The sequence below is a fragment of the Streptopelia decaocto genome, assembly GCF_964273445.1.
Source record: "Streptopelia decaocto genome assembly, chromosome: 14".
Classification (NCBI taxonomy): Eukaryota; Metazoa; Chordata; class Aves; order Columbiformes; family Columbidae; genus Streptopelia; species Streptopelia decaocto.
The window spans coordinates 8,481,966-8,504,765 of NC_138669.1; the positions used below are offsets into that span (position 1 = coordinate 8,481,966).

Consider the following 22,800-nt stretch of genomic DNA (forward strand, 5'->3'; position numbering starts at 1 on the left):
ACAGAGGCAGGATCTGTATATGACAGTTATCCCTCACTGTCTGATTTTGATACCAAGAAAACGCAGAAATGGAAGCTGTTGATCTGCAAACGTAGCTTGCGATGATCACAATAATTTTCCTGCTCCAGTAGTATTTTGAACCTGCATAGCATTGTTTGTTCTGGCACGCTTCATTGTGGGAGCAGGTAGCCTTTGTTATCCTCAGGCAACAGGACTGGAAAGTTGACCAATATTTGGATAAATGGCTGAAAGACAGAACTGGAACCCAAGTGCCTTCATGTCTAGGAGCTTAAGATGACAGTGGCTGCCTGTCTCTGCTGAAGTACAGTCGGTGCTGCCCTTTGGGGGCATTCTGTCTCTCTTCACTCCAGTGAGTTTGAGCCACTCCTCACATGGAACACTAGATTAGATGGACCTTGATTGACAGACCCCAGTGGAGAGGTGGTCCCTGGTCTTTCTCATACTCAGGCACTCCGTGTGTTTTGTTCTGTACCACCAAGGGATGAGCTGATGAGAAGTTGAGGGTGCGTTTGCACTTTTTGAGTAAGCTCATTTTGGACTGCGTCTGTCTGGCTCAGCTAAGGAGCCTGGCTCACCCATCACATCATTGCCTTACAGGATTACATCCTTGTGGTGCCTGAGGACAGCTACAGCTCTCAGTACCTGCAGGAGGAACCCCTGGACAAGTCCTATGATTTCATCAGCAGCTGTGGCATCAACAGCTTCTACATCAAGTGAGACGCTTGGCCTTGGGTGGCTGCACACTCCTCAGGGAGCAAAAACCCCTTCCTGTGTGGCAGGGAAGAGATCTGGTTAAGACATTCCTTATCTTATGACTAGACCTGTGGGTATTTGGGGGATCTCGGTGATTGTGGGTCTCTCCTTCCCTCAGTACCTATTGCTGCAGGAGATCCTGCTGGATTTCGGGGTGGCGGGAGGCTGTGGGGGTGTGCAGCACAGTGACTCCTCCTGCCTTCCCCTGCAGCCCCAGCACGTCGTCAAGGTTCTGCCGCGACTCCGCCATCTCACTCTCCCTCTTCTACAACAACGGGGCGCAGCCCTGCGGGTGCCACGAGGCCGGGGCGCGGGGCAGCCAGTGCGAGCCCTTCGGCGGGCAGTGTCCCTGCAAGTCCAACGTCATCGGGCGAGAGTGCTCCCGCTGCGCCACCGGCTACTGGGGCTTCCCCAACTGTAGGCGTGAGTTGTCCCATCTCCTGCTCTGCCTTCCCAGCACTGGCCATTTTGCTTCTTAGGGCTGAGGCTGATTTGGGAAATGGCTGTATTTTCCAGCCCTGTAATGGCTTCACTTGCATTAAAACAGCCCAGCTGCCTACAGAGCAGTTGAGCTTTGCATCCGTCACCTTGCACTCTCCTTGGGCACCCCCAAACACAGCCCCATTTCTGCCCCCTCCAGCCTGCGACTGCGGGACACGTCTCTGCGACGAAGTGACGGGGCAGTGCATCTGCCCTCCGCACACCCTGAAGCCGGAGTGCGTTGTCTGCGAGCCCCAGACCTTCGGCTGCCACCCCCTCGTCGGCTGCGAGGACTGTAATTGCTCTCGGCCTGGTGTGCAGGAGCTGACGGAGCCCGGCTGCGATGTGGACAGCGGGCAGTGCAGGTGAGGGAGGCCTGTCCTGGCACCGGGCATGTCTGCCGGCGTCTCTGGTGGCTGCTGGAGCAATGGGACACTTCGGCAGGCTGAAAAATGGGGACATCCTCATCAGCATTGTGTCTGTGCCAGCGTGGGTGAAGCTCTGAGAGCCTGGCTGCTCCCAGCACAGCCACACAAGGCAGAGGTTTCTCATGCTGTGGCTCTTCCATCCCATTCAGGTGCAAGCCCAATATCATCGGGCGACAGTGTGACCTCTGCGCCCCTGGCTACTACCACTACCCCAACTGCCGGCGCTGCGACTGCCACCTGGCTGGCACCGAAGCCAGCGTGTGCGACCCAGTCACGGGGCAGTGTCACTGCAAGGTCAGTCCTTAGACGCCTTCACATGGTGCCTTTCTCCTCAGCTCGACTCTTGCTCTGGCTGTGGGGGACTGTGTGTGTCCGATGTGCCAGGAGGGAGCAGGGCTGGAGAATGAGAGTGCCTGAGCTGCAGCCAGCCTGCCTCACGTGCTGGTGGGTTCGGAAGGACTCCTTCTCCCCATTTTTCCTGGCCATGAAGGCTTATTCTTTTGGCTGTCGTGGGAGACGGGCAGTTTGGGTCCAGCCCCGTGTCAGAGCCCGTTGCAGGGAAAGCTTTCAGCTCTGTTACTCCTTCTGTGTCTGCATGACAGCAGAGTAGCTGCAACTGCTGCTGAACTGCCTGCTCCAGCCCCTTTGCAGGGCTCACAAGTGCTTTCTCCAGGTTAATTTAATGTTTCATGGGTGCTGTGCAAGCAAACCTGTGCGGGCACTGATAATTGTGCTTTGATCACTCGTACAGCCGTCTCTGTCCTCCTTGAAGGCCCTGTGAGAAGCTGCTGACGCTGTTGGGCTTTGCTTGTCTTCCAGGAAAACGTGGAGGGCCCAAGGTGCGACCAGTGCCGCCTGGGGACATTTTCTTTGGATGCCAGCAACCCCAAGGGCTGCACCAAGTGTTTCTGCTTCGGTGCCACCGATCGCTGCCGCAGTGCTGAGAAGCACCGAGCTGAGGTGAGAGGGGCCAGGGCCACCAGAGCCTGCGGTGCAGTTGTGTTCCTTGTCCCCCTGGTTCCCCGCTGCCCTCAGGTCTCTGTCCTGCATTAATCCCACCCCTCTGGAAGATATACCATGAGGAGGGTTTTCTTTGTCTCCCTGTGCCCATCTCCCACTTTCCAGCCCCTTTTCCTGATCTCTGGGGTCTAATAGGATGGAAAGTCATGGTGTGGAGGGACTGTGCCAGATGAGAGGCAGGGGTGATGATGAGCTTTCCAGTGGCTTCATCAGAATGCATGTGAGGTTGTAAACCTGGTATTATCCTTTCTGATGCTCTGGGACTTGCTTTTCTGGAGCACCAGCATCCAACTACCTTCTGTAGCTCCACTAGAAGATCTATGATTGCTCTTTCCCCACAGTTTGTTGACATGAACGGGTGGCTCTTGTTGAGCAGCGACCGCCAGGAAGTGCCAACGACCCTGAGCCTGCGTGAGCAGCTTGTCCACGCTGATCTCAAGAACCTTCTGGATGCCTACCAGGAGCTCTACTGGGTTGCACCCAGCTCCTACCTTGGGGACCAGGTAAGTAAGAGCACAGCAGCAGCTGGACCAGCAGCCACGTGCATCCCTGACCCCACCAACACGTGTGCCAGCAGCACGCCCGCTGACACACAGGCGTTGCCCACGGTCTGGGTGAACGTGGACAGCTCTGACCATGCGCTGTGGACTTGCAGCAACAAATGCAATTTGCCTCTCCTTTAGGTTTCCTCCTATGGTGGGCACCTGCGCTATGAGCTGCACTCCAACCCGCGGAGGGGTGACGTCTTCATTCCAGTGGAGTCCCGCCCTGATGTGATCCTAAAGGTGCAGCCCCAGAAATTCCCTGGTGCCCCCTGCTGCCGCATAAGCAGGATGAGGTGCTGACTGACACCTTCTTGTTTCTCCCAGGGAAATCAGATGAGCATCATGTTTCTGGAAGGCACGTACCCGTCCCCGGGGGATGTACACAAAGGCCAGCTGCAGCTGGTGGAGGTGAGTTTGCACACACAAGCGTGTATCAAGTGCTCAGATGCTATTGAAAGGACAAGACTAGCCTGTAGACAGAATCATGGAATACCAGGTTGGAAGGGACCGCAAGGATCTTCTCGTCCAACTTTTAGAAGAGGCAGTTGCTTCAAGCTCGGTACTTTAGGTGCTGCCAGTCACAGTAGAACTGGCTGTGAAGATCTATGGCTGTTTTACCTGTTCAAAGGCGAGACGTCCCAGCAGCAGGGAAGTGAAGGCTGGGCTGGATGTTCAGGTGTCTTGTGCTTCCTGCCAGTAACGTCGAGTCTTCTCCCATCAGGGGAACTTCAGACACACAGAAACACACAACCCCGTGTCTAGGGAGGAGCTCATGATGGTGCTGGCAAACCTGGAACAGCTGCAGATCCGGGCACTCTTCTCCCAGCTCTCTTCATCCGTGTCCCTGCGCAGCGTGGTCCTGGAGATGGCAACAGATACAGCTACGGGCATCCGCGCCAGCAACGTGGAGCTGTGCTTGTGCCCGGCCAACTACCAGGGGGACTCCTGCCAGGTGAGGGTGAAAGGGGACGTGCTGCTCCAGGCAGAGGGGAGGCAAACAGTCACATTTTGGGTCTCAGCCACCCCATGTGCTTGGCGTGGGTGGCAGCCGTAGGGTTTGGATGTTTGTGCAAAGCAGTGGGGCCAGAGTACCAGCTTCCAAGCTGACCCCTGAGGGCTTCAGTTGAAATTACAGCTCAGGTTGTGCCAGAGGAAGGAACATCATCTCCCAGCTCCCCTCCCACCACAACACAGTGCACCTGGGAGAGGTGTGGAAGCTGCCTCTGCCTTTTCAGAAGAGGCATGATGGAGAAATAGTTCAGGTGGTGCAGACCAAAATTAAATGCATGCAGCAGCTTAGAATAGGTTCTTTTGTCTGTCCAACTATCTCTTACTGGGAAGGAGCTGCACTGAAGAATCTTTGGTGTTACTTTTAATCTCTTCTCCATCAGTACAACCCTGTGGGAATTGTGTCATGGAAACTAAATCAGTGTCTTCGTTTTGCCTGAATGCATTGGGCTGTTTTTCAGATCTCTGACTTTTTCTCTGTCCTCAGGAATGTGCTCCAGGTTACTACAGGGACACCAAGGGGCTCTTTCTGGGAAAATGCATCCCATGTCATTGCAACGGCCACTCAGATCAGTGCCTGCCAGGCTCTGGGATATGCCTTGTAAGTAAACAGTGAAACAGCAGAATATTTTGGAGTTACAAGGTCTGTAGCATGTGATTAAAAAGCTCATCACATACAAACTGAGCTGGTGAGACTGTGCCTGGATTAGAGCATTAGCTGCATGTGGTGTTTCAGGGCTGGTCACGCTCAGGGTCAGCTTCAGATGAAAGACAGTTCTGGGTAAGGGGAAGGACTGAAGCATCCTTTGTGCAACCCACTATTCCTTGCTGTCAGCGCTGAGCCTGCAGCCGGCCTTTTCCTTGCAGAACTGCCAGCACAACACGGAGGGAGACCACTGTGAGCGATGCAAGGATGGCTACGTGGGCAGCAGCTCTGCCAAAGAACCCCTGCAATGTGTGGGATGTCCATGCCCTCTTTCAGTTGCCTCCAACAAGTAAGCACCCTTGGATGGGATTGTCTGTTTGGCCTCACTGCTTCACCACTGGGAACCAGGTTGTGCCACATCAGGGCTTGGCACTGGCCGGTGTCCCCAGACCATGTCCATGGCCACTTTCCCCAAGGCCCCAACAGCCCACACCGAGCAATCAGTTCCTCTGGGATGGACTCAGGGTTAACTACACCTTCCTGTTCACCCCTTGTCGTTTCAGTTTTGCCGTGGGTTGTGTCCACAAGGGCTCCAACATGCAGTGCCTCTGCAAGCCGGGCTACGCTGGACCCAACTGTGAGCGGTAAGGATGATAGCACCCGTGTGTCTGAAACCATGCACAGCCAAGTCCTGTGCAGCCACTGCTGTGGCAGAAGTAAAGTTGTCCTAGTAGAGACTGCAAAGGAAACGGTTGGCTCTGTCCCCAGTGTGCTTTGCTCCGGCACGATTTCTTTCAGTCCCTTTCAGCCTTCACATGCCCTGTTGCCATCTGCACTGCTGATATATTGTGTTTTCGTGGGTGTATTATTTAGCTGTACTTTGCCTTGACTTGCAGTCTGTGATAAAGGCACCTTTCTGAGGTACCGTGAGGCAAAACACAAGGTGCTTTGTGATCCCTGAGGGTTGCAGCAGTTACAAGTTTGGATGCTCGCACTGCTGTAATTGCACAAGACTCCAGCACGAGCTGTGGAGATCCCCCCGCAACGCCTGTCTGTGCTTTAACTTGCCCTATTTCTCCAGGTGTGCCCCAGGGTACTACGGCAATCCCTTGGTGATCGGCAGCTCGTGCCAGCCCTGCGACTGCAGTGGGAACACGGATCCCAACATGCTGTTCAGCAGCTGTGACCCCCTGACAGGCGCCTGCACGGGGTGCATGCACCATACAGCCGGCACGCAGTGCGAGCTCTGCAGCCCTGGCTACTACGGGGATGCGGTGGTAGCCAAGAACTGCACACGTGAGTGGGGCAGCAGTGAGCACTGGGGAGGGAAGATGGACAGACTGGCCACAGATATGTTTAGCACCTTAGCGAGGCTGTGTGTTGCTGTGATTGAGTTATGAGCTTGGTTGTACTGCACACACTGCAGGCATCGTCCAAAGGGGATAATGAGGAAAAAAAAACAAACCAAATCTCCAAAAATCTGCCCTCCAGCATCACAACTCCATAAACTCCAGTCTGCCCCTGAATGGATCTGGAGCACAAGTGTGATGGGAGCGGCTGAGGGACCTCGAGGGGTTCAGCTGGAGAACAGGAGCTGAGGAGAGACCTTCTGATCTCTGAACTGCCTGAAAGGAGCTTGGAGCCAGGAGGGTTGGGCTCTGCTCCCAGGTAACAAGTGATAGGATGAGAGGAAATGGCCACAAGTTGCGTCAGGGGAGGTCTAGATTGAATATTAGGAAAAATTTGTTAATGGAAAGCGTTGGAAAAGGCTGCCCAGGAAAGTGGTGGAGTCACCATCCCTGGAGGTGTTTACAAGAAGCATGGCTGAGCTTCTTAGGGACATGGCTTAGCGGTGGACTTGGCAGTGCTAGGTTAACGGTTGGACTCGATGCTCTTAAAGGTCTTTTCCAACCAAAATGATTCTATGATTCTGTGAATGTGAGCCTCCAAAGCACACCCAGGCTGGAACGGTTTTGCCCCGAGCAGCTCGTGCAGCAGCAGTGCTGGTGCTGCCTCGGGTGTGGGTTTGCACAGCCGCTCCCAGCACCGCTCATCTCACTGTGAGGAGCAGCAGCCAGACTGCAGCTCGCCAACAGGGCTCTGCCCTGCACAGCGTCTTGGGAATAAGTTGTTGACAGGAACAAATCCAAGAGGAGAAGGGCTCTGTCTTTGCTCTGGTTGTGATAGATAAGGGAGAAATAGCATTCCCCTTTGGAAATAAAGTTTGTGAGCAGCTGAGCGACCTTGTTGGCGTATAACTGGGTGTAATTTTTTTTCCCCCGGCAGAGTGCAACTGTTCACCTTGTGGGACAGAATCGTGCCATCCACAAACCGGCCAGTGCTTCTGCAAGGCTGGAGTGACAGGCCAGCACTGTGACCGCTGCGAGGTGAGGGCCACCTGCATGCTGGGTTGTCACCTGTCCTTGGCACAGGGACGAGGGGCAGCCCCGGTGTGTCATCCCCAGGCCTGTGAGCAGCCACGTGGTTAAGATGGGATTTGTATGATCTGGCTGTACATTGCAAAAGCTTATTAAAGCTCTGGCAGCAAGCAATGGAGGCAGCGTTCACCTGCAGCCTGGGCAGTAGCTTGGTATCCTTTGCGAAATTGCAATAAACCCCATTTCCCTGCAGGCATACAGTGTGGGCATTGCAGGGCAAGGGCAGCTCTGCAAAGCAGCACTGTGGTGTGTCTGGGCTCTTATTGCAGCTCCACATCTTCAGTATGTTGATATGAGTTTCATGGTGGTCAAAACACTCCTAGAAAGCAAGATGTGGGTCTCGCATCGCCTCAGCCTGCCCCAGGAGGGACGCACGTGTGTCCTCTTGCTGAACAGGGTGCCTGTGTTCTGCTTTTCCCTAGGAGGGGTACTACGGCTTCGAGGGATGCTCCGGCTGCCGGAGGTGTGACTGCGACGTCGGCGCCGTGGGTAGCAGCTGCCACACGCAGAGTGGCCAGTGCAGCTGCCTGCCTGGCGTCAGCGGCCCCCGCTGCCAGCACTGTGCCCCGGGCTACTGGGGCTTCAGCGAGAGCGGCTGCACAAGTGAGTCCTGTGCCCCGGGTGCTGCATCCCACATGCTGGGGAGTGGGACAGGGCGTTGGTGCCAATGGGATTGGTAAAGGTGGAAAACGACAGACTGTTTAGTTCGTGTGCATGTTGCTACGTTGCACAGGGAAACCCCCAGTAGATAAGTGGGAATGCAATGGCACAGCTGGAATAAAACCACCCTTTCCCCTCCCTCTGAGGTGGCAACAGCATAAAATGACGCCGTGGGTGTTTCTCTGTTATTAAACTTGGCAGAGTGCGAGTGCAGAGGCGGCTCCTGCGACCCGCGCACGGGGGAGTGCACCTGCTCCAACGGGCTGACGGGGAAGCAGTGTGACGTGTGCATGCACGAGTACGAGATCCCCGTGGCGAACGGTCCAGACAGCATGAAGTGTGAAGGTCCGTACCCTGCAGTGCTGGGGAAAGAGGGGAGCAAAGCCCTGGGATGGGGTCCTGTGCTGACATCTCCATTCCCTTGACAGTGTGTGACAGCTGTGTCCTGCTTCTGCTGGAGGATCTGCAGAACATCGAGATGTCCTTCCCCTCCATTCGCAGCCAGCTGGTCAACCTCAACGCCAGCTCCATCGCCTGGGCTCGCCTGCATGGTCTCAACAGCACCATGGCCACTGTCGCTGTATGTGGAACATTTAATGTCACTTTCTGCTGATGTTTCTAGGCCAGCTGCCATGATTTTGACTCTTTTTTTTTCCAGAACCAGCTGCGTGAGTACCGGAAAGCCATGAACAAGGCCAGGCAAAGGGCTGATGAGCTGGAGGATGAGAATGTGGACCTCACACAGGACCTGAACGCGCTGCAGCACAAAGTAGGGTATTTTTATGTCTTGCTTCGCCAGGGCAGAAATCCATCCTTTTACCTAAAATGAGGGGTTTGGAGGCTGTGAGGAGCCCAGTTCAGGCAGGATGGGTCTCCTGCCCAGCCAGCATGAGGCTTGGGAGTTGGGGTCTCTTACTTGGATGCTCAAGCTAGATTATCTGCATTCCTCCCTTGGAGGGGCTGTTAAGCATCTTGTGCTATTGATTGTTGTTTCTTGATTTATTACTTGCTCTTGAGATGGCTCCAAGTTTAACCAGTAAAAATAAATTCAATAAAACGTCATTTATAGAAGAAGCACTATGAGGAAGGAACATAAATGTCCAGGTCTGTTCTGGATGTATCCATGCTGTGGTGGGGAAAGCCTGGGCCCTGTCAGCAAATGAGTTGACCCTTTTAATTGTAATAGTCCTTGGAGACCTCAGGACAGCAACACCTTTTGCAAGATGCAACCATCCGTCTCTTCTCGTGTCCTGGTCAGGACGCAGGTGGGCCTGGCTCCGGGCTCTAGGGCTGTCCCTGTGTTCAGAGCACAGAACAGTGCTGTCCTCTGTGGTCTTAGGACTGTTTCAGGCTGCAGAGCCTGTTGCATTGGAGCTGAATTTATTGCTTATGCTTCTCTGAAGGTGATAAATAATACTAAATGCATCGTAGGTGAGCAGCACAGGGCATGCTGTTGGAGGAGACATGGTTCAAAGAACTCAAAAGCTGCATGTTTCCAAGCCTTTTGTGCCTTTTGGGAACATGTTTCCTGCTGACAGACAGATCACATAAAACATAATCTCACACTTCAGCTAAGCTGATGTTTTTTGTTGTAGATGACAATGACTCACAGAGAAGCAAACCGGATTGAGCAGCACACAAGAGAGACTTACCAGAGAGGGGAGCAGCTGCTGCTGAATATCCAAAGCATCCAGAGGGGCATTGCAGGTGGGTAAAGAAGGATCTCTGGGTTTTTCCTGCTGGGAATGGCATGCTTTTGCTTTGAAACAACACTGAGTACTGCATCACTTAGAGCCACGGAGAAAACAAAGGGAAATACAAATGAAATGGAGATCCCTGCAGAATGCTGGCTGTTCAGGTAGACTGGGCTCATTGTGAGTCCTAGCTGTTTGGCTAAACACAGTCTTTGGAAAAAACACATTACACTTACACAGATGTTATTAAAATGCATAAAACTGGGGCAGTCTGTCCTACTGCTTCAAGAGAGATTTAGCGAAACACAGAGTGACTCAATCTAGGAGAGGAGGTAAAGCCACAAAAAGATGCTTGGGATGTAGCATGTAACAGCCAAGCATACAGAAATGTGGGGCGATGCCTCTGGGCGATCTGGGTGCCTGGGTACTGCGTGCAAGCTGGCTGCAGCTTGTTGTGGGTGCTGTAAGAGAGGAAGGGTCGTGAGGGATGATGAAAGACCCAGGCTGGTCAATGCTAACGAGGATCTGGATTTCCCCGCAGACTTGGTGCAGCAGATGGCCAGGTTTGGGGCAGCAAATGCCAGCGCCGCCTCCACCGAGGAGTTTCGGCAGAAGATGGCTGAGGTGGAGAGAATGCTGAGGGAGATGAAGGAGCGCAATCTGGGCAGCCAGGAGGAGCTGGCGAGACGCGAGCACGAGGAGGCTCGGAAGCGTGAGTCTGGCTGAGTGGCATGGGACGGAGCTGCACAGGTCCCGCTGGGTTTAGCCATTCCTCAAGGCATGGCTTGGAGCCCATGTGAACGCTACATGTCATGGTCATTGTTTGGAGAGTGCGGTTAATAAAACAGGCACCCCCAACAAGTTTTGCAATAGTTTTGGAGTCCCCTGTGATACCCCATTTATAGTTCCTTTTCCCTTAATGAGAATTTTAGAGCAGATTGTACTGGCTGGGAGCAAGCGCTTGTGGTTAACAGGCAGTGGCAAAACATAGTTCTGCAGCTGATAGCTGGAATTATAAACTGACCCTCTCTAGAAATAAGGGATTTTTCACAGTGGGAGTAATCAAGCCCTGGAGCGGGTCTTGGGGGGGGTTTCTCCATCATCTGGAGCCTTTCAGGCGTGGCTGGGTGTCCTTCTGAATGAGAGCCCATCCCTCTCAGCAGCACTGGGGGTTTGGAGACAATTTTGGGTGAGGTTCCAGGCTGAAAGAGGGAGGGAATATGGTCACTTCTGGCCCTGATACCTGCCAAGCGAGACCAGAACCAGGCTTTTCCACAGCCAAGCGCAGAGAGAGCCTTTTAACACAGGAGGATGAAGTAGCAACAGTTCTCATCTCCTCCATCCTCAGTGCTGCACCGGGTGAAGAGTGAGCTGCACGCTCGCTGGGAGTCCAACCAGGACCTGGTGAGCAGCATCCGGGACCGGCTGGCGCAGCACAGCTCCCAGCTGATGGATCTCCGCGACGCCCTCAACGAGGCCGTGAACAAAACCAGGCAGACGGAGGACTTGAACAGCCTGAACCGCAACAACCTGGAGGAGAGTCAGGTAGGACCTTCACGGGGTGGTCCTGTACTGAGGTGAGGAAAGACCTGCCCCAGCCCTGCCAGTGTCTAATCCAGCGTCTGTGGGGACCTGGGTGGGGTTCAGCCTGGAGAAGAGGAGGCTGAGGGGAGACCTTATCGCTGTCTACAGCTACCTGAAAGGAGGTTGTAGCATGGAGGGTGTTGGTCTCTTCTCCCAAGTAACAAGTGATAGGATGAGAGGAAATGGCCTCAAGTTGCACCAGGGAAGATTCAGATTGGATATTAAGAAAAATGTCTTCATAGAAAGGCTTGTGAAGCACTGGAATAGGCTGCCCAGGGAAATGGTTGAGTCACGTCCCTGGAGGCGTTTAAAAGAGGTACAGATGAGGCTCTTAGGGACATGGGTTAGTGCTAGAGTTAGGTTATGGTTGGACTCGATGATCTTAAAGGTCTCTTCCAACCAAAATGATTCTATGATTCTCTGCGTGTCTAGCAAAAGAGCCGTGAACTCCAAAAGCAGCATGTGCTGGTGCAGGAGACCCTGAGGATGGCCAGAGACTCCCTGGCCCAAGTCTCCGACTTCCTACAGAAGATGGAGAGTGCAAGAGAGGTGAGTGATGGAGATAACTTCAACATGGGCAGAGTGCAGGGGGTGGCAGCCCTCAGGAGTGACCTGTGTCCTTGCAGGCATACGAGAAGCTGGCAGCCCTGCTAGATGGGGCAAAGCTGCCCCTTACTGAGCGGGTCAAGAAGTTCTCCCCAGCCAGCAGCAAGATCCCCATCGTGGAGCAGGCGGAGGAGCACGCCCGGCTCCTGGATGAGCTGGCAAGGAACTTGTCCAGGTGAGTCACCAGTCCTGACAGTAGTCAGGTCATCTCCTACCAGAGCTGAGGATGGGAAACGGCAGGGGAGCAGCGGGGTGTCATCTCCAAAGCTTTATCCTGGAGGACATGATGTGATGAGGAACACAAAGGGATTTGTCTGTGGGAACAAGGCAAAAGCCAGCCTGAGCGGTCTCCATGAACTTGATGGCTTTATCTTCCCACACAGCATTATCCAGGGCACAAACCAGGATGGCTTTATCCAGCGGGCGATTGATGCCTCCAATGCCTACGCCAGCATCATTGAAGCTGTGAAAAAAGCTGAGCGGGCAGCCCATGATGCTGATGAGGCAGCCAGCGAGGCTTTGATGGTATGTGCTGTAGGGAGCACCGTGGAAACTCCCTCAACACTCCCCTAGCTTCTCATACACACATGTAGGGCTCTGCTGCCCCTTCCCTCTGACACCTGAGCACTTGGTTCTGTGCCGGAGAGCAAAGCCTCTGCCACGTCTAGGGACAGACTCTGGGGGTTTGGGTCTCCCTATCACGCCCCAGCAGTACACGAGCATTTTTGTGTGCAGTCAGAGCTGGAGGCTGGAATTTCTCTTCAGACTCCCAGGCAGCACGTTTGTTTTACAGAATGTCATATCAGAAAATCTTGGGTCCATCTCTAAAGAGCTGAAGAGGAACAGCAGCAACCTGGAGGAGGCCGTGAGGAGACAGCAAAGAAAACTCAATGAGGGTGAGAGAGGCTCCTTGCAGGGTGCAGGATCCTTTGGGGTAGACTGAGATCCAACACACAAAATACACGTACCTTTCGTTGCAGCTATTAAAGGCACTCTGCAGACAGCAAAGGACAAGCTGGCTGACCTCCGTGTGAGGAAGGAGCAGCTCCTGAACCAGCTCCAGTCTGTGCAGGACATGCTGGGCAGGGATCAAGGTTTGTCCTGGGGTAGCTGTACTGGTTCTCTCTGCTCCCTTCATCACAGCCAGGCTGTGACCCAAGGGTCCTTCCTCCCTCCTGGCCCTCTCAGAGGTTTCTCTCCTTTCCAGAGGACACAAAAGAGATGATCCAGAATGCCAAAGCAGCAGCTGCCGAGGCCAACGAAACAGCTGCGAGAGTGGAGGATACCCTGAGCACCATGAAGAAGAACCTGGATGAGTGGAAAGACCAGTATGGAGGCCTTCGAAATGAAGACCTGAACCAGGCAGTGCAGGATGCCAGGAGATCTGGTGAGTGCTGAGCTGCCAGGGCTGAGTCTGGCATGAGCTGGTGCATGGACAGATGTCCCCAGAGGGCTCTCTGCTTTTGGAAGCTGTACTTTGTGGCTCCAGGTCAGGAGCAGAGGGAGGCAGCAGCCAATACTGGGTGCTTTAAGCCCTGGTCCTTTATTTTTTTTCTCTCCCTGCAATGTTTATGTCACCTACAACTTTACTGCAAGAGAATGCATGCACTAGCGCATTTTCACACCCCTTCGATCGAGGCTGCTGGATTTAGGGAATCATTCTGTGGCTTTGCTCCCAGCTGCCACTGCTTTGACTTCCTTGTCTCAGGTCTATATGAGCTTCACATTTCCCTTCCTCACTAACCTTCCAAACCCCTGGCTCCTCTCCGACCCCAGTGTCCAGCCTGGAGAGCACCATCCCACTGCTGCTGGAGAAGCTGAGCAGCCTGGAGAACCGTAGGAACAAGAATGCCACCGTGTCAGAGAACATCGTGCGGATCCGGCAGCTCATCACGCAGGCGAGGAGCGCTGCCAGCAAGGTGGGCTTGTGGGAGAGCGAGGGCTGTGCTGAAGTCTTGGAGTGAATGGGGGCTTACCCCTCCCATGTGCGTAACACCTCAGGTATCTAGAAAAGCTCTGGGGTCACCAGTGTGTGTCCCTTTCTCATGGGAAGACTCCAGAAAATGCATTGACTTGGTAGAGCTGGTGATGACAAGAGAGGGCAGCAGCTGTGGATCCAGTGCTGTGAGTTTAGGTTTCTCTCTCTCCAGGTGAAAGTCCCCATGAAGTTTAACGGCAGCTCAGGTGTGCAGGTCCGGATGCCCAGCAACCTGCAGGATTTGGCAGCCTATACATCCCTCAAATTCTACATCCAAAACCCCGAGCCCAGGAGCCGGCAGCGACGGCAGGACGAGACAGAGGAGGGGCGGTTCGTGTTGTACCTGGGCAGCCGGGAGGTGAGACAGGATGGTGCGGGCATGAGGAGGGCAGCGGGAGCCCGTGCTGGTGGCATCCATGGGGGATCACACCTGGACATCAGCCCTTGTCCCTTCACATCTGTGTGGGGAGCACAAGCAGGCTCTGGGTGGAGGACGGGGAGAGCTGTGCGAATGATGGGGCTTGGCCAGTGCAACCCGGGGAGCATCACTTGGTGCTCCTGCCTGTCCCAAATGCCAACACGTGGCCCTGTCGCTCTCTGAATTCAGGCCACCGGAGACTACCTGGGCATCGTGCTCAAGGACCACAAGGTGCAGTGGATCTACAGACTGGGCAATGAGGAGCCAGCCTCCCTGACTGTTGATGAAGATATTGGGGAGCAGTTTGCCACCATCAGCATCAACAGGTAGGAGACTGGTGGGACACATGCCGAGAAGTTCAGTGGGAGAATGTCTCTGCAGCTGGTGTGGGTAATGCTGTCCCCAAGCCTAGGCAGACCCTGAGCTTGCAGAGATGCTGTGGGGTCCCATCATCCAGTTACCTCTAAATCATAGAATCGTTGTGGTTGGAAGAGACCCTCAAGATCGAGTCCAGCTGTTAACCCACCACTGCCACTAAACCTTGTCTCTAAGAACCTCTTCTACATGTCTTTTAAACACCTCCAGGGATGGTGACTCCACCACTGCCCTGGGCAGCCTGTTCCAATGCCTGACAACCCTTTCCATGAAGAATTTGTTCCCAATATCCAATCTAAATGCTCTCTAAATGCAACTTGAGGCTATTTTTTCTTGTCCTATGATCAACACTGAGATACCTCAAAAAAACTACCAGGGAGATGGTGTCTTGCCCGGTCACGGAAGGTGTGGGGGTTCCTGCAGGAGGGGAGAGATGAAGCTCATCACGGAGGGCCCATTCAGCCCTGGGGCGGTGCCAAGAACGAGCGCTGAGTCCTTGCACTGCTGCTGGGGGGCTCCCCAGTGGGAGATGCACCCCTTTTTGGTAGGGTGATGTGGGGAGGCCCTTTGCTCAGGGAGGGCAGGGTTTGCTTCTCTTTGGGGGTCTCCCCTTGTCTTGACCACCCCTCCCTGCTGCAGGATCCTGCAGTATGGGCACATGTCGGTGATCGTGGAGAGGCAGACGGTGCATGAGACCAAGGGGGACAGCGTGGCCAAGGGGGAGCAGGGGCTGCTCAACCTTGACCCGCGCAACGTGGTCTTCTACGTGGGTGGCTACCCTTCCAGCTTCACGGTGAGATGGGCAGCGGGGACAGAGGTTCAGTTTTCTAGGAGGTATCTGTGATACCTTTAGAGCTTCTTGGGAGAGAAAACCAGGATCAGACTTGCCATGACTGTCCGTTTCATTCCCAGCCTCCTCCCACTTTGCGTTATCCCAATTACCGCGGGTGCCTGGAGCTGGACACGCTGAACGAGGAGGTGGTGAGCCTGTACAACTTCCAACACACCTTCCAGGTGGATACGACTGCCGACAAGCCCTGCGCAAGGTAGGATGCTGTGCCCAGACTGGGACAGCTCTGGTCTGTGGCACTTACCATGACCCTTGGCTGCCCCAGAGCACTTGGCTTTGGAGTGATGCGTGGGGCTTCTTTTGTGGCTCAGGTCCAAGTCCACAGGGGACCCCTGGTTGACTGACGGCTCCTACTTCGATGGCACTGGTTACGCGGAGATCAAGTTTGAGAGCCAGTTCGGCACAACCAAGCGCTTTGAGCAGGAGATCCGGCTGGTTTCTTACAATGGCATCATCTTCTTCCTGGAGAACGAGGCAGGTGCTTGCTCCCCTGGGGAGCCTTCACGCCTCAGCCAGTTTGCAGGGCAATCCCAACCCCACATTCCCAGCTCATGGCCCTGGGAAGGACTGTGGAGATGGCAGTGCTACTTGCAGATGTGTTTCTGCACTATTATTAAAAGCCACCAGAGGGCTGGACTCAGACCTCACAGCACAGGCAATGGCTTGTCTGGCACTGGAGGGAGTCCCCTGGGCTCCAAGAGCACCCACACACAGACCCTCTGAGCTGGGCCAGGGTTTGCTGGGGCAAGCAGGAGCATTCCAGCCTGTGGTGCCACCCTTTTGCCCCAGCACAGGGCTGCCATTCCCAGATAAATCCCCAATAATCGTCGCGGTGATGTGTCAAGGCACTGGCAGCAGGACATGCTCCCACCGCTGCTGAAGGACAGGTCGGGCTCAGCGCCATGGCTGCAGCCTGGACACAGGGACGTGGGGCTGAGTGTCCATCCTGCCTCCCCCAGGGACAGTTCCTGTGTCTGGCCATCCGGGATGGGAAGCTGGTGCTTTACTATGACTTCAGCACCGGCCTGGAGATGGCAAAACCCAGCAGCAACTCCTCCTCCCTCACCATCAGCAGCACCACCAACAAAGCGGTAAGGGCTTGGGGGCTCCTCAGCCAGAGGGCAGGTGGGACACCCAGACCCTTGTTTTGGGGGGAGTGAGCGGGACCTGCAAGATGTTCTTTGACTACAGAGCCATGAACCAAACACCTTGTACTTCCCTCTGTGATGGACCTAATTGGTCTGCTGGATCATTTTTCTTCTGTCTCCAGATCCAGATTTTCCTCCTCAAAATGAATAACAAGAAGCGCATCCTGGTGCGTCTGGAGCGCCTCACCATCTTCATGGTGGAACAGGAGAACTCCCTGGAGAACGCTGTCTCCTACTACCTGGGTGGCGTGCCCCCAGCTGTGCTGCCTCCCAGGTGGGTCCAGCCTGCAGTGGGGTGGGACAGTCCGAATCTTCCTTTCTGGTGGCCCTGGGAGCAGGTCTGGTCCCTTCCCAGCCACATCCCAGGGATGTTTGGGCCCAGGTGGAGCTGGGGGGAAGATTTTCTCTTCCTGCCCATTGCTGTGAGCTTTTGAGGATGGGACATCTCCATCTCAGATGAAGGATGAGGTGCTGGCGGGTGTCACTGAGTCTTCCTTTGCCATGCTGGGTGCAACCATGTGCCTGAGGCACTGGAGATCCCCATGGCCATCGTGGGTCCTTCCCAGATGCTCTGTTTGAGGGGCTGCAGGGCCAGATCCTGCTCAGGGCTGGATCTGCTCAGGTCTGCCCTGGTAACACCATCTGCTCCTCCTGCAGTTTAAAAGCGCTCTTCCCCACGGGCGGTCCCATCCGGGGCTGCATGAAGGGCTTGAAGGCTCTTGGCAAATACGTCGACCTGAAGCGCATGAGCACCGTCGGCGTGAGCTATGGGTGCACCTCGGACCTCCTGGTAAGCACAGGGCCCTGGCCGCCTGGCCAGCATGCTGGGGAGAGGGTCTGTTGGGTAAAGGGAACAGAAACAAACATAACCCCCCCAGGTTCTCGGTGCAAAGGGGTCATGGTGAGGTCCTCTGCATGGCTGGCCATAGTGAGGACCTGAGCACCTTGGACATCCTCCCAGCACCCCTGCAATAGCAGACCCAGGCTCTCAGCTCTCCTGCGCGGTGTCCCTCACAGGTGGCTCGCTCAGTCAGTGTCCATGGCCATGGCTACCTCACCCTGGCCCTGAAGGACGTGCCAGGGCTGCGGGACTTCTACAGCGGCTTCAGCTTCCGGACCAGCCAGCATGAGGGGCTGCTCTACCGCCACAGCACCCAGGTGGGCACCTGCGGCTGGGCAGGAACACCAGCTCCAGGAAAGCTTCCCCTTGGGAAAGGGGGGATTTTGGTGGGGCCAGGGGATGAATCCGCAGTGGGATCTGCACCCTGACCTAATGGAGGGTGGTGGGGCAACAGGCACTTCCTTGTGTTCAGCTGCTGAGCAGCAGTGGGGTGATGCTTTCTGCAGGAGGGGACGTGCCAGGTGTCCCTCCAGAGGGGCCAGCTGGCCTTGAACGTGCTGGAAACCAAAGTCACTACTGAAAATGCCTACGCAGATGACAGGACGCACTATGTGGCCTTCTACAGCGATGCCCGTGGGTACGTGTCCTGACGGGGGACGGGGTGTCAGTGGCCGCGGGACCTGCTCAGCCCCCGCTGCTCCTTCCCGCAGGGTCCGGCTGTACGTGGACGATGAGCTGCAGGACACCGCGGCCCGCACGGGGCCCGGCCGGCGGCAGCGACGGCAGGATGGGCGGCCGCTCTTCCAGCTCGGGGGTTCCCCGGAGCCAGGTGCCCTCAGCAACCTCACTGGCTGCATCGGGAATGTCTTTGTCAAGCGGTGAGCATCTCCGTGGCCCTTGCAGAGAGTAGGGATCAGCCCCTTCCCGTCTCCCAGCTGGCCTGGTGACAGGGACCTCTTCTCCTTCCATGTAGGGTATCAGAGCCACAGATGGTGGTGGACCTGCAGCAGAACGTGGAGACCATCAATGTCACCATGAGCTGTCCCTGGAGCGAGCAGCCACAGCAGCTCAGACTCACTCCCAAGAAGGACAGGCGGAAACCCAAGGTAACCAGCTGCTGCCAAAACTCTCTCAATCCTCAGATTCCACTGTTGTCCCCTTTCTGAGCATGTCTGTGACACCCATAGGGATGCTCCCCTGACTCCGTTCCTTGTGTAGGTGCCAGGCAAGCCTGCCTCGAAGGATCGCCGCCACGATCAGAACGGGCTCTGCCGGCTGCACCCACAGCCCCGCACAGCCAGGGGCGCCTTCCGCTTTGGGGGTGCCCCGAACAGTCGCTGGGAGTTTGAGGAGATCCCGGCCTCCTTTGGGCAGAGGTGAGCTCACCCCGTGCCCACCCCACCATCGCTTGGAGACCAGGTGTCCCTTGCAGCTGTGGGTGAGCAAGGTGTTCCCGTCACCCCCCTGTCCCTGCAGGTCCCACTTCTCCCTGGAGGTGAAGCTGAACTCCTCCAGCGGGCTGCTCTTCTACGTGGCGGGCGAGCGGGGCGCCTCCATGGCTCTCTTCATCTCCAACGGGCGCTTTGTCTTCCTGTTGCACATGGGCAGGCGCTGCCTGCACATCCGCAGCAAGGACAAGTACCGTGACCAGCGGTGGCACACGGTGAGTGGGGGATTGGGGCTCAGGGGGCCTCCCTGAGCCACATCGCTGCCCCCACAGTGCTTAGCTCTGGACGTCCCTTTCTGAAACGCAAACCCCATCCAGGGCTGGCGGAACCTCCCAGCTGAAGTGTCCCAGCCCTGGGGCTCCTCCCAACCCTCCCAGCCCTGGCACTGACCTTTGCTCCTTGCAGGTCTTCTTCAGCAGGGACCAGGGCCGAGCCAAGCTGGTCATCGATGGGCTGCGAGCCCAGGATGCTGCAATGGCCACCACAGGGCAATTTGTGGCCCGGACCCCCTTGTACGTGGGAGGGGTCCCAGCTGGAAGAGCCAAGTCTCACATCCCGGTAAGATGGTCCTGTGGCATCTCCCTGTCTCTGCCAGTTCCCAGTCCCCTGACATTACCCCTTGCCTCCTGGTTTTTGGCCCCTCTGCACTCACTCCCGTGGCCTCTTTCTGCAGGTCGCATCGACCTCCAGTTTCGATGGCTGCCTGAGGAACCCACAGCTGGACGGGAGGCCCCTGGGTGCCCCCTCACGCACATTTGGGGTGACGCCGTGCTATGAGGGCGCACTGGAGAGCGGAGTCTTCTTTGCTGCGGATGGCGGGTCCATCGTCCTAGGTACCCACAGCAGCCTGGGCTGGGTCACACAGCCCTGGGACTGGGAGGGACGCGTCTCATGGGAGTTCCCTTGTCCCCCTCATCACCAGCATTTCTCTTCCAGCTGATTCAGTGGCAACTGAGCAGGACTTGGAGGTGACATTGGAAGTCCGTCCCCGCAGTGCTTCTGGCCTCATCTTCCACATCAGCACGAGGAGAAGCCACCATCTGCTACTGTACATGGAGGAGACGAAGGTAGGGGGGGAGGGTGGCTTCCCTACAGGTTTTCAGAGGCAGTGGCCACCTGCTGCCCGTCCCACTCAGCTCACTGTGCTCTGATGGGTTTGTCTCACACACCAGGTCACTGTGAGAGCGAACGCTGGGGCTGACGAGTTCTCCACATCGGTGACAAGTCCGTCTCTCTGTGACGGGCAGTGGCACACCATCACAGGTGAGGGGACAGCCAGCATGTGGCTCTGGGACGCTGCCGCACTCCTGTTGCTTATCCCACATCTGGGGGAGCCTGGGCCCCTTCTTGGGTATTTAAACCCCACCTCTCCCACCCGTATGCACTTAATTGGGAGATTGTAGCTGCTGCTAAGTCATTTCCTAATTAACAAGTCCTTGCCTGATATCGTTAGTGCTGTCAGATCTGGTGGGCCGGGGGGACGGGATGTTTCCCTGGGGCGCAGAGCAGCCAGGGAGGCCAGGGCTGTCCCAGGGTACCAGTTCCATCCAGCACTGTCGTGTCCAGCTGAAAGTGAAACCCTGACTTGCTCTGGCGCATAGTGTGTCCAGAGGGCTCGAGCCCCACCTGCGACCAGAGGTGTGCAGGATTCACACCTGTACAGGCACAGCTCCGCCTTTAATGTAGTTGCCATTGAGCAGGCACTAAGGTTTTGCATGAAGCCCTTTCCTGGGAGTCACAGCTACAGCGCCATCTCAGAGCAGCTCTGTTTGAAGCCCTTGTGTTGCTCGACCCAGCACTGGGTGGAAGCCATCGTGTGCTCTTGGTGCGTTTTCAGCTTCAGGATCTGTCCCTGTCTGTGGCTGGAGTCGGTCTGAGCTCATCCCCTTACGCCTGGTGTGTGCTGTCCCACCCCTCTCCACTGGAGCAAGACATGGTGCTCTATGGGTGGCAGCTGTGGCCAAAGGACAGATTTTTGGGGCAGCTTCACAGACTCTGGGCATTTCCCAAGAGCCAAGCCAGGTCTTCTGACCCTGCCAGTAGTTCTGCTCTGCTCCAGCACTGGGCTGGAGGGTGCAGGTGAACTTGCTCTCCAGGTGAGTAAGCAGCACTGACTGTTGTTTTCTTTCAAAGTTACCAAACGGAAGAACATCATCCAGGTTGACGTGGACACGGAAGGCAACTCCACGGTGGGACCCAGCCAGCTTCCTGCACCCAGCGCAAGGGCGACTTTCTACATGGGAGGGCTGCCAGGTGAGGTGGGAAGATGCCCTCTGGAACAAAATACCCCAAAGCCAGGAGAGATGCAACTTCACATGCAAGATTGAGGCACTTAATCCCCTGCCCTGTCGTTAGCTGTGCTAACGCTTGTTTTTTTCTTGTTCCTTCTGCAGAGGCAGACAAGGCCAGCACAGCGTCACCGTTACCTCCCCTCCCTCATTACGTGGGCTGTATAAGGAACCTGGTGATGAACCGGAGCCGCGTGGACCTGCTGCGAACCGGGACTGTCCGGGGCTCTGTTGGCCTCAAGGGTTGCCCCGTGCAGTAAGTAAACGCACCTCCGTGTACGGCCCGACTGACGGAACGCGGCGCTGCTCCCGGCGCCCCAGGCAGCACCTCGTCCATAGCATTGACCGTGGTCAAACATACTTGATCTCCAGTGACTACAGGTGCAAGTCTGGGGCCAAAACCAGAGTGGGGGCCACAAATCCGAGAGGAAGGGGGCACTTTGGGGACATCTTTCACAAACATAACCAAAAAGTTGGAGCAGAATGTGGAGACAGGTCTGAGTCTGTCCCTGGTGCTCAGCATCTGCAACAGGGCTGGTGCTGCCACCCAGCTCGTGGTGACTTTGCAGAGCGGGGGCCGGAGCACACGGCGTCACGTCCCGAATCCTCTTCCCTTCACCCCACACTTAACAACGCACATAGATTTAGTTCACGGAACACTTGAGGCTATTAATAACAGTCACAGACTGTCTCCTGCTAAAGGCTGTAGGCAGTTTCTGGTTTATAATAAATGCAATTAGGACAAACTGGATTAATTCCGTCACTTCTGTGTTTTTATAAGCAAGAGCGCATTTAACCTCCCCCCAAGGGCAGTCTCAGTTCACCCACCACTGCTCCGCAAAGTGCTCTGAAGGGGGAACTTGGACAAAATTCTGTTCACAGAATTAGCATCTTCTTATCAGATTAATTTATAAGAATCAAAAAGGAACAGAATAGGCTTGGAGAGCTGCTGAGGCAAAGCAGAGCCGCAGATCCCGCTCTGGCTCCCGGCGGTTGTGTTCAGCGCTGGTAGATACACTGACTAAAGTCCTGTTCTGTGAAGCAAGTTGCTTGAAAGGGAATAAAGGTTGTTACCTCTGAGCCTGGTGGGGTGTGAGGTGCCACTTTCACCCCCCGCCAGCCCTCACCTTCTCCTACTCAGCCTTAGTCAGGCCTGGTTTAGTGCAGCCTTCACTTGAAAAAGTCCTTTTTCTCCCAAGACACCTAGTTCACTTGTGCACTTACACATCATATATATATTTGTGTGTATATATATATATGTATCTAGCCACGTGGGGACAAAATCTTGCTTCTGAAACGGACTTATAACTTATATCGTTATACATATTGTGGGCTTTTTTTTATGAGGGGTAAATATTGTAAAATGGGTTTTTAACATGTTCATCTTAAACAAATGTAATTATGACTTGTTTTTAAGTTGTAGTATTAAAGATGGTCTTTGTAAATCACTGGTACATACTTTGGAGTCAAATAAAGTTTTATGTTACTCTCCCTTTACCGCTGAAGAGCAAGTACGAGGCTGATGTAGAACTGAATAATCACCTTGGGAAGCAGCACAGCGGGGATGTTAC

At 55.3% G+C, this 22,800-nt stretch overlaps 1 protein-coding gene across 1 annotated transcript in view; it reads left to right on the forward strand.

Annotated features, from left to right (window-relative positions):
* LAMA5 (laminin subunit alpha 5) overlaps positions 1-22,720 on the forward strand; it is an 89,333-nt gene extending 66,613 nt beyond the window's left edge. The window contains exons 33-80 of the mRNA XM_082065744.1: positions 619-734; positions 986-1,197; positions 1,415-1,619; positions 1,832-1,976; positions 2,502-2,642; positions 3,044-3,205; positions 3,386-3,487; positions 3,572-3,655; positions 3,969-4,199; positions 4,743-4,856; positions 5,123-5,250; positions 5,465-5,545; positions 5,983-6,197; positions 7,188-7,288; positions 7,762-7,942; positions 8,201-8,344; positions 8,428-8,579; positions 8,658-8,768; positions 9,595-9,706; positions 10,235-10,405; positions 11,042-11,238; positions 11,710-11,826; positions 11,904-12,058; positions 12,267-12,408; positions 12,677-12,779; positions 12,864-12,977; positions 13,091-13,270; positions 13,660-13,802; positions 14,034-14,219; positions 14,469-14,605; positions 15,294-15,447; positions 15,567-15,700; positions 15,816-15,978; positions 16,464-16,595; positions 16,775-16,926; positions 17,310-17,442; positions 17,670-17,810; positions 18,000-18,130; positions 18,204-18,371; positions 18,467-18,599; positions 18,712-18,869; positions 18,970-19,156; positions 19,347-19,499; positions 19,615-19,774; positions 19,878-20,008; positions 20,114-20,204; positions 21,075-21,194; positions 21,335-22,720. Coding sequence (XP_081921870.1) covers positions 619-734; positions 986-1,197; positions 1,415-1,619; positions 1,832-1,976; positions 2,502-2,642; positions 3,044-3,205; positions 3,386-3,487; positions 3,572-3,655; positions 3,969-4,199; positions 4,743-4,856; positions 5,123-5,250; positions 5,465-5,545; positions 5,983-6,197; positions 7,188-7,288; positions 7,762-7,942; positions 8,201-8,344; positions 8,428-8,579; positions 8,658-8,768; positions 9,595-9,706; positions 10,235-10,405; positions 11,042-11,238; positions 11,710-11,826; positions 11,904-12,058; positions 12,267-12,408; positions 12,677-12,779; positions 12,864-12,977; positions 13,091-13,270; positions 13,660-13,802; positions 14,034-14,219; positions 14,469-14,605; positions 15,294-15,447; positions 15,567-15,700; positions 15,816-15,978; positions 16,464-16,595; positions 16,775-16,926; positions 17,310-17,442; positions 17,670-17,810; positions 18,000-18,130; positions 18,204-18,371; positions 18,467-18,599; positions 18,712-18,869; positions 18,970-19,156; positions 19,347-19,499; positions 19,615-19,774; positions 19,878-20,008; positions 20,114-20,204; positions 21,075-21,194; positions 21,335-21,489 — 6,978 coding nt within the window. The 3' untranslated portion in view covers positions 21,490-22,720. The remainder of the gene's footprint in view (positions 1-618; positions 735-985; positions 1,198-1,414; positions 1,620-1,831; positions 1,977-2,501; positions 2,643-3,043; positions 3,206-3,385; positions 3,488-3,571; positions 3,656-3,968; positions 4,200-4,742; positions 4,857-5,122; positions 5,251-5,464; positions 5,546-5,982; positions 6,198-7,187; positions 7,289-7,761; positions 7,943-8,200; positions 8,345-8,427; positions 8,580-8,657; positions 8,769-9,594; positions 9,707-10,234; positions 10,406-11,041; positions 11,239-11,709; positions 11,827-11,903; positions 12,059-12,266; positions 12,409-12,676; positions 12,780-12,863; positions 12,978-13,090; positions 13,271-13,659; positions 13,803-14,033; positions 14,220-14,468; positions 14,606-15,293; positions 15,448-15,566; positions 15,701-15,815; positions 15,979-16,463; positions 16,596-16,774; positions 16,927-17,309; positions 17,443-17,669; positions 17,811-17,999; positions 18,131-18,203; positions 18,372-18,466; positions 18,600-18,711; positions 18,870-18,969; positions 19,157-19,346; positions 19,500-19,614; positions 19,775-19,877; positions 20,009-20,113; positions 20,205-21,074; positions 21,195-21,334) is intronic.
* Positions 22,721-22,800: the final 80 nt, after the last annotated feature.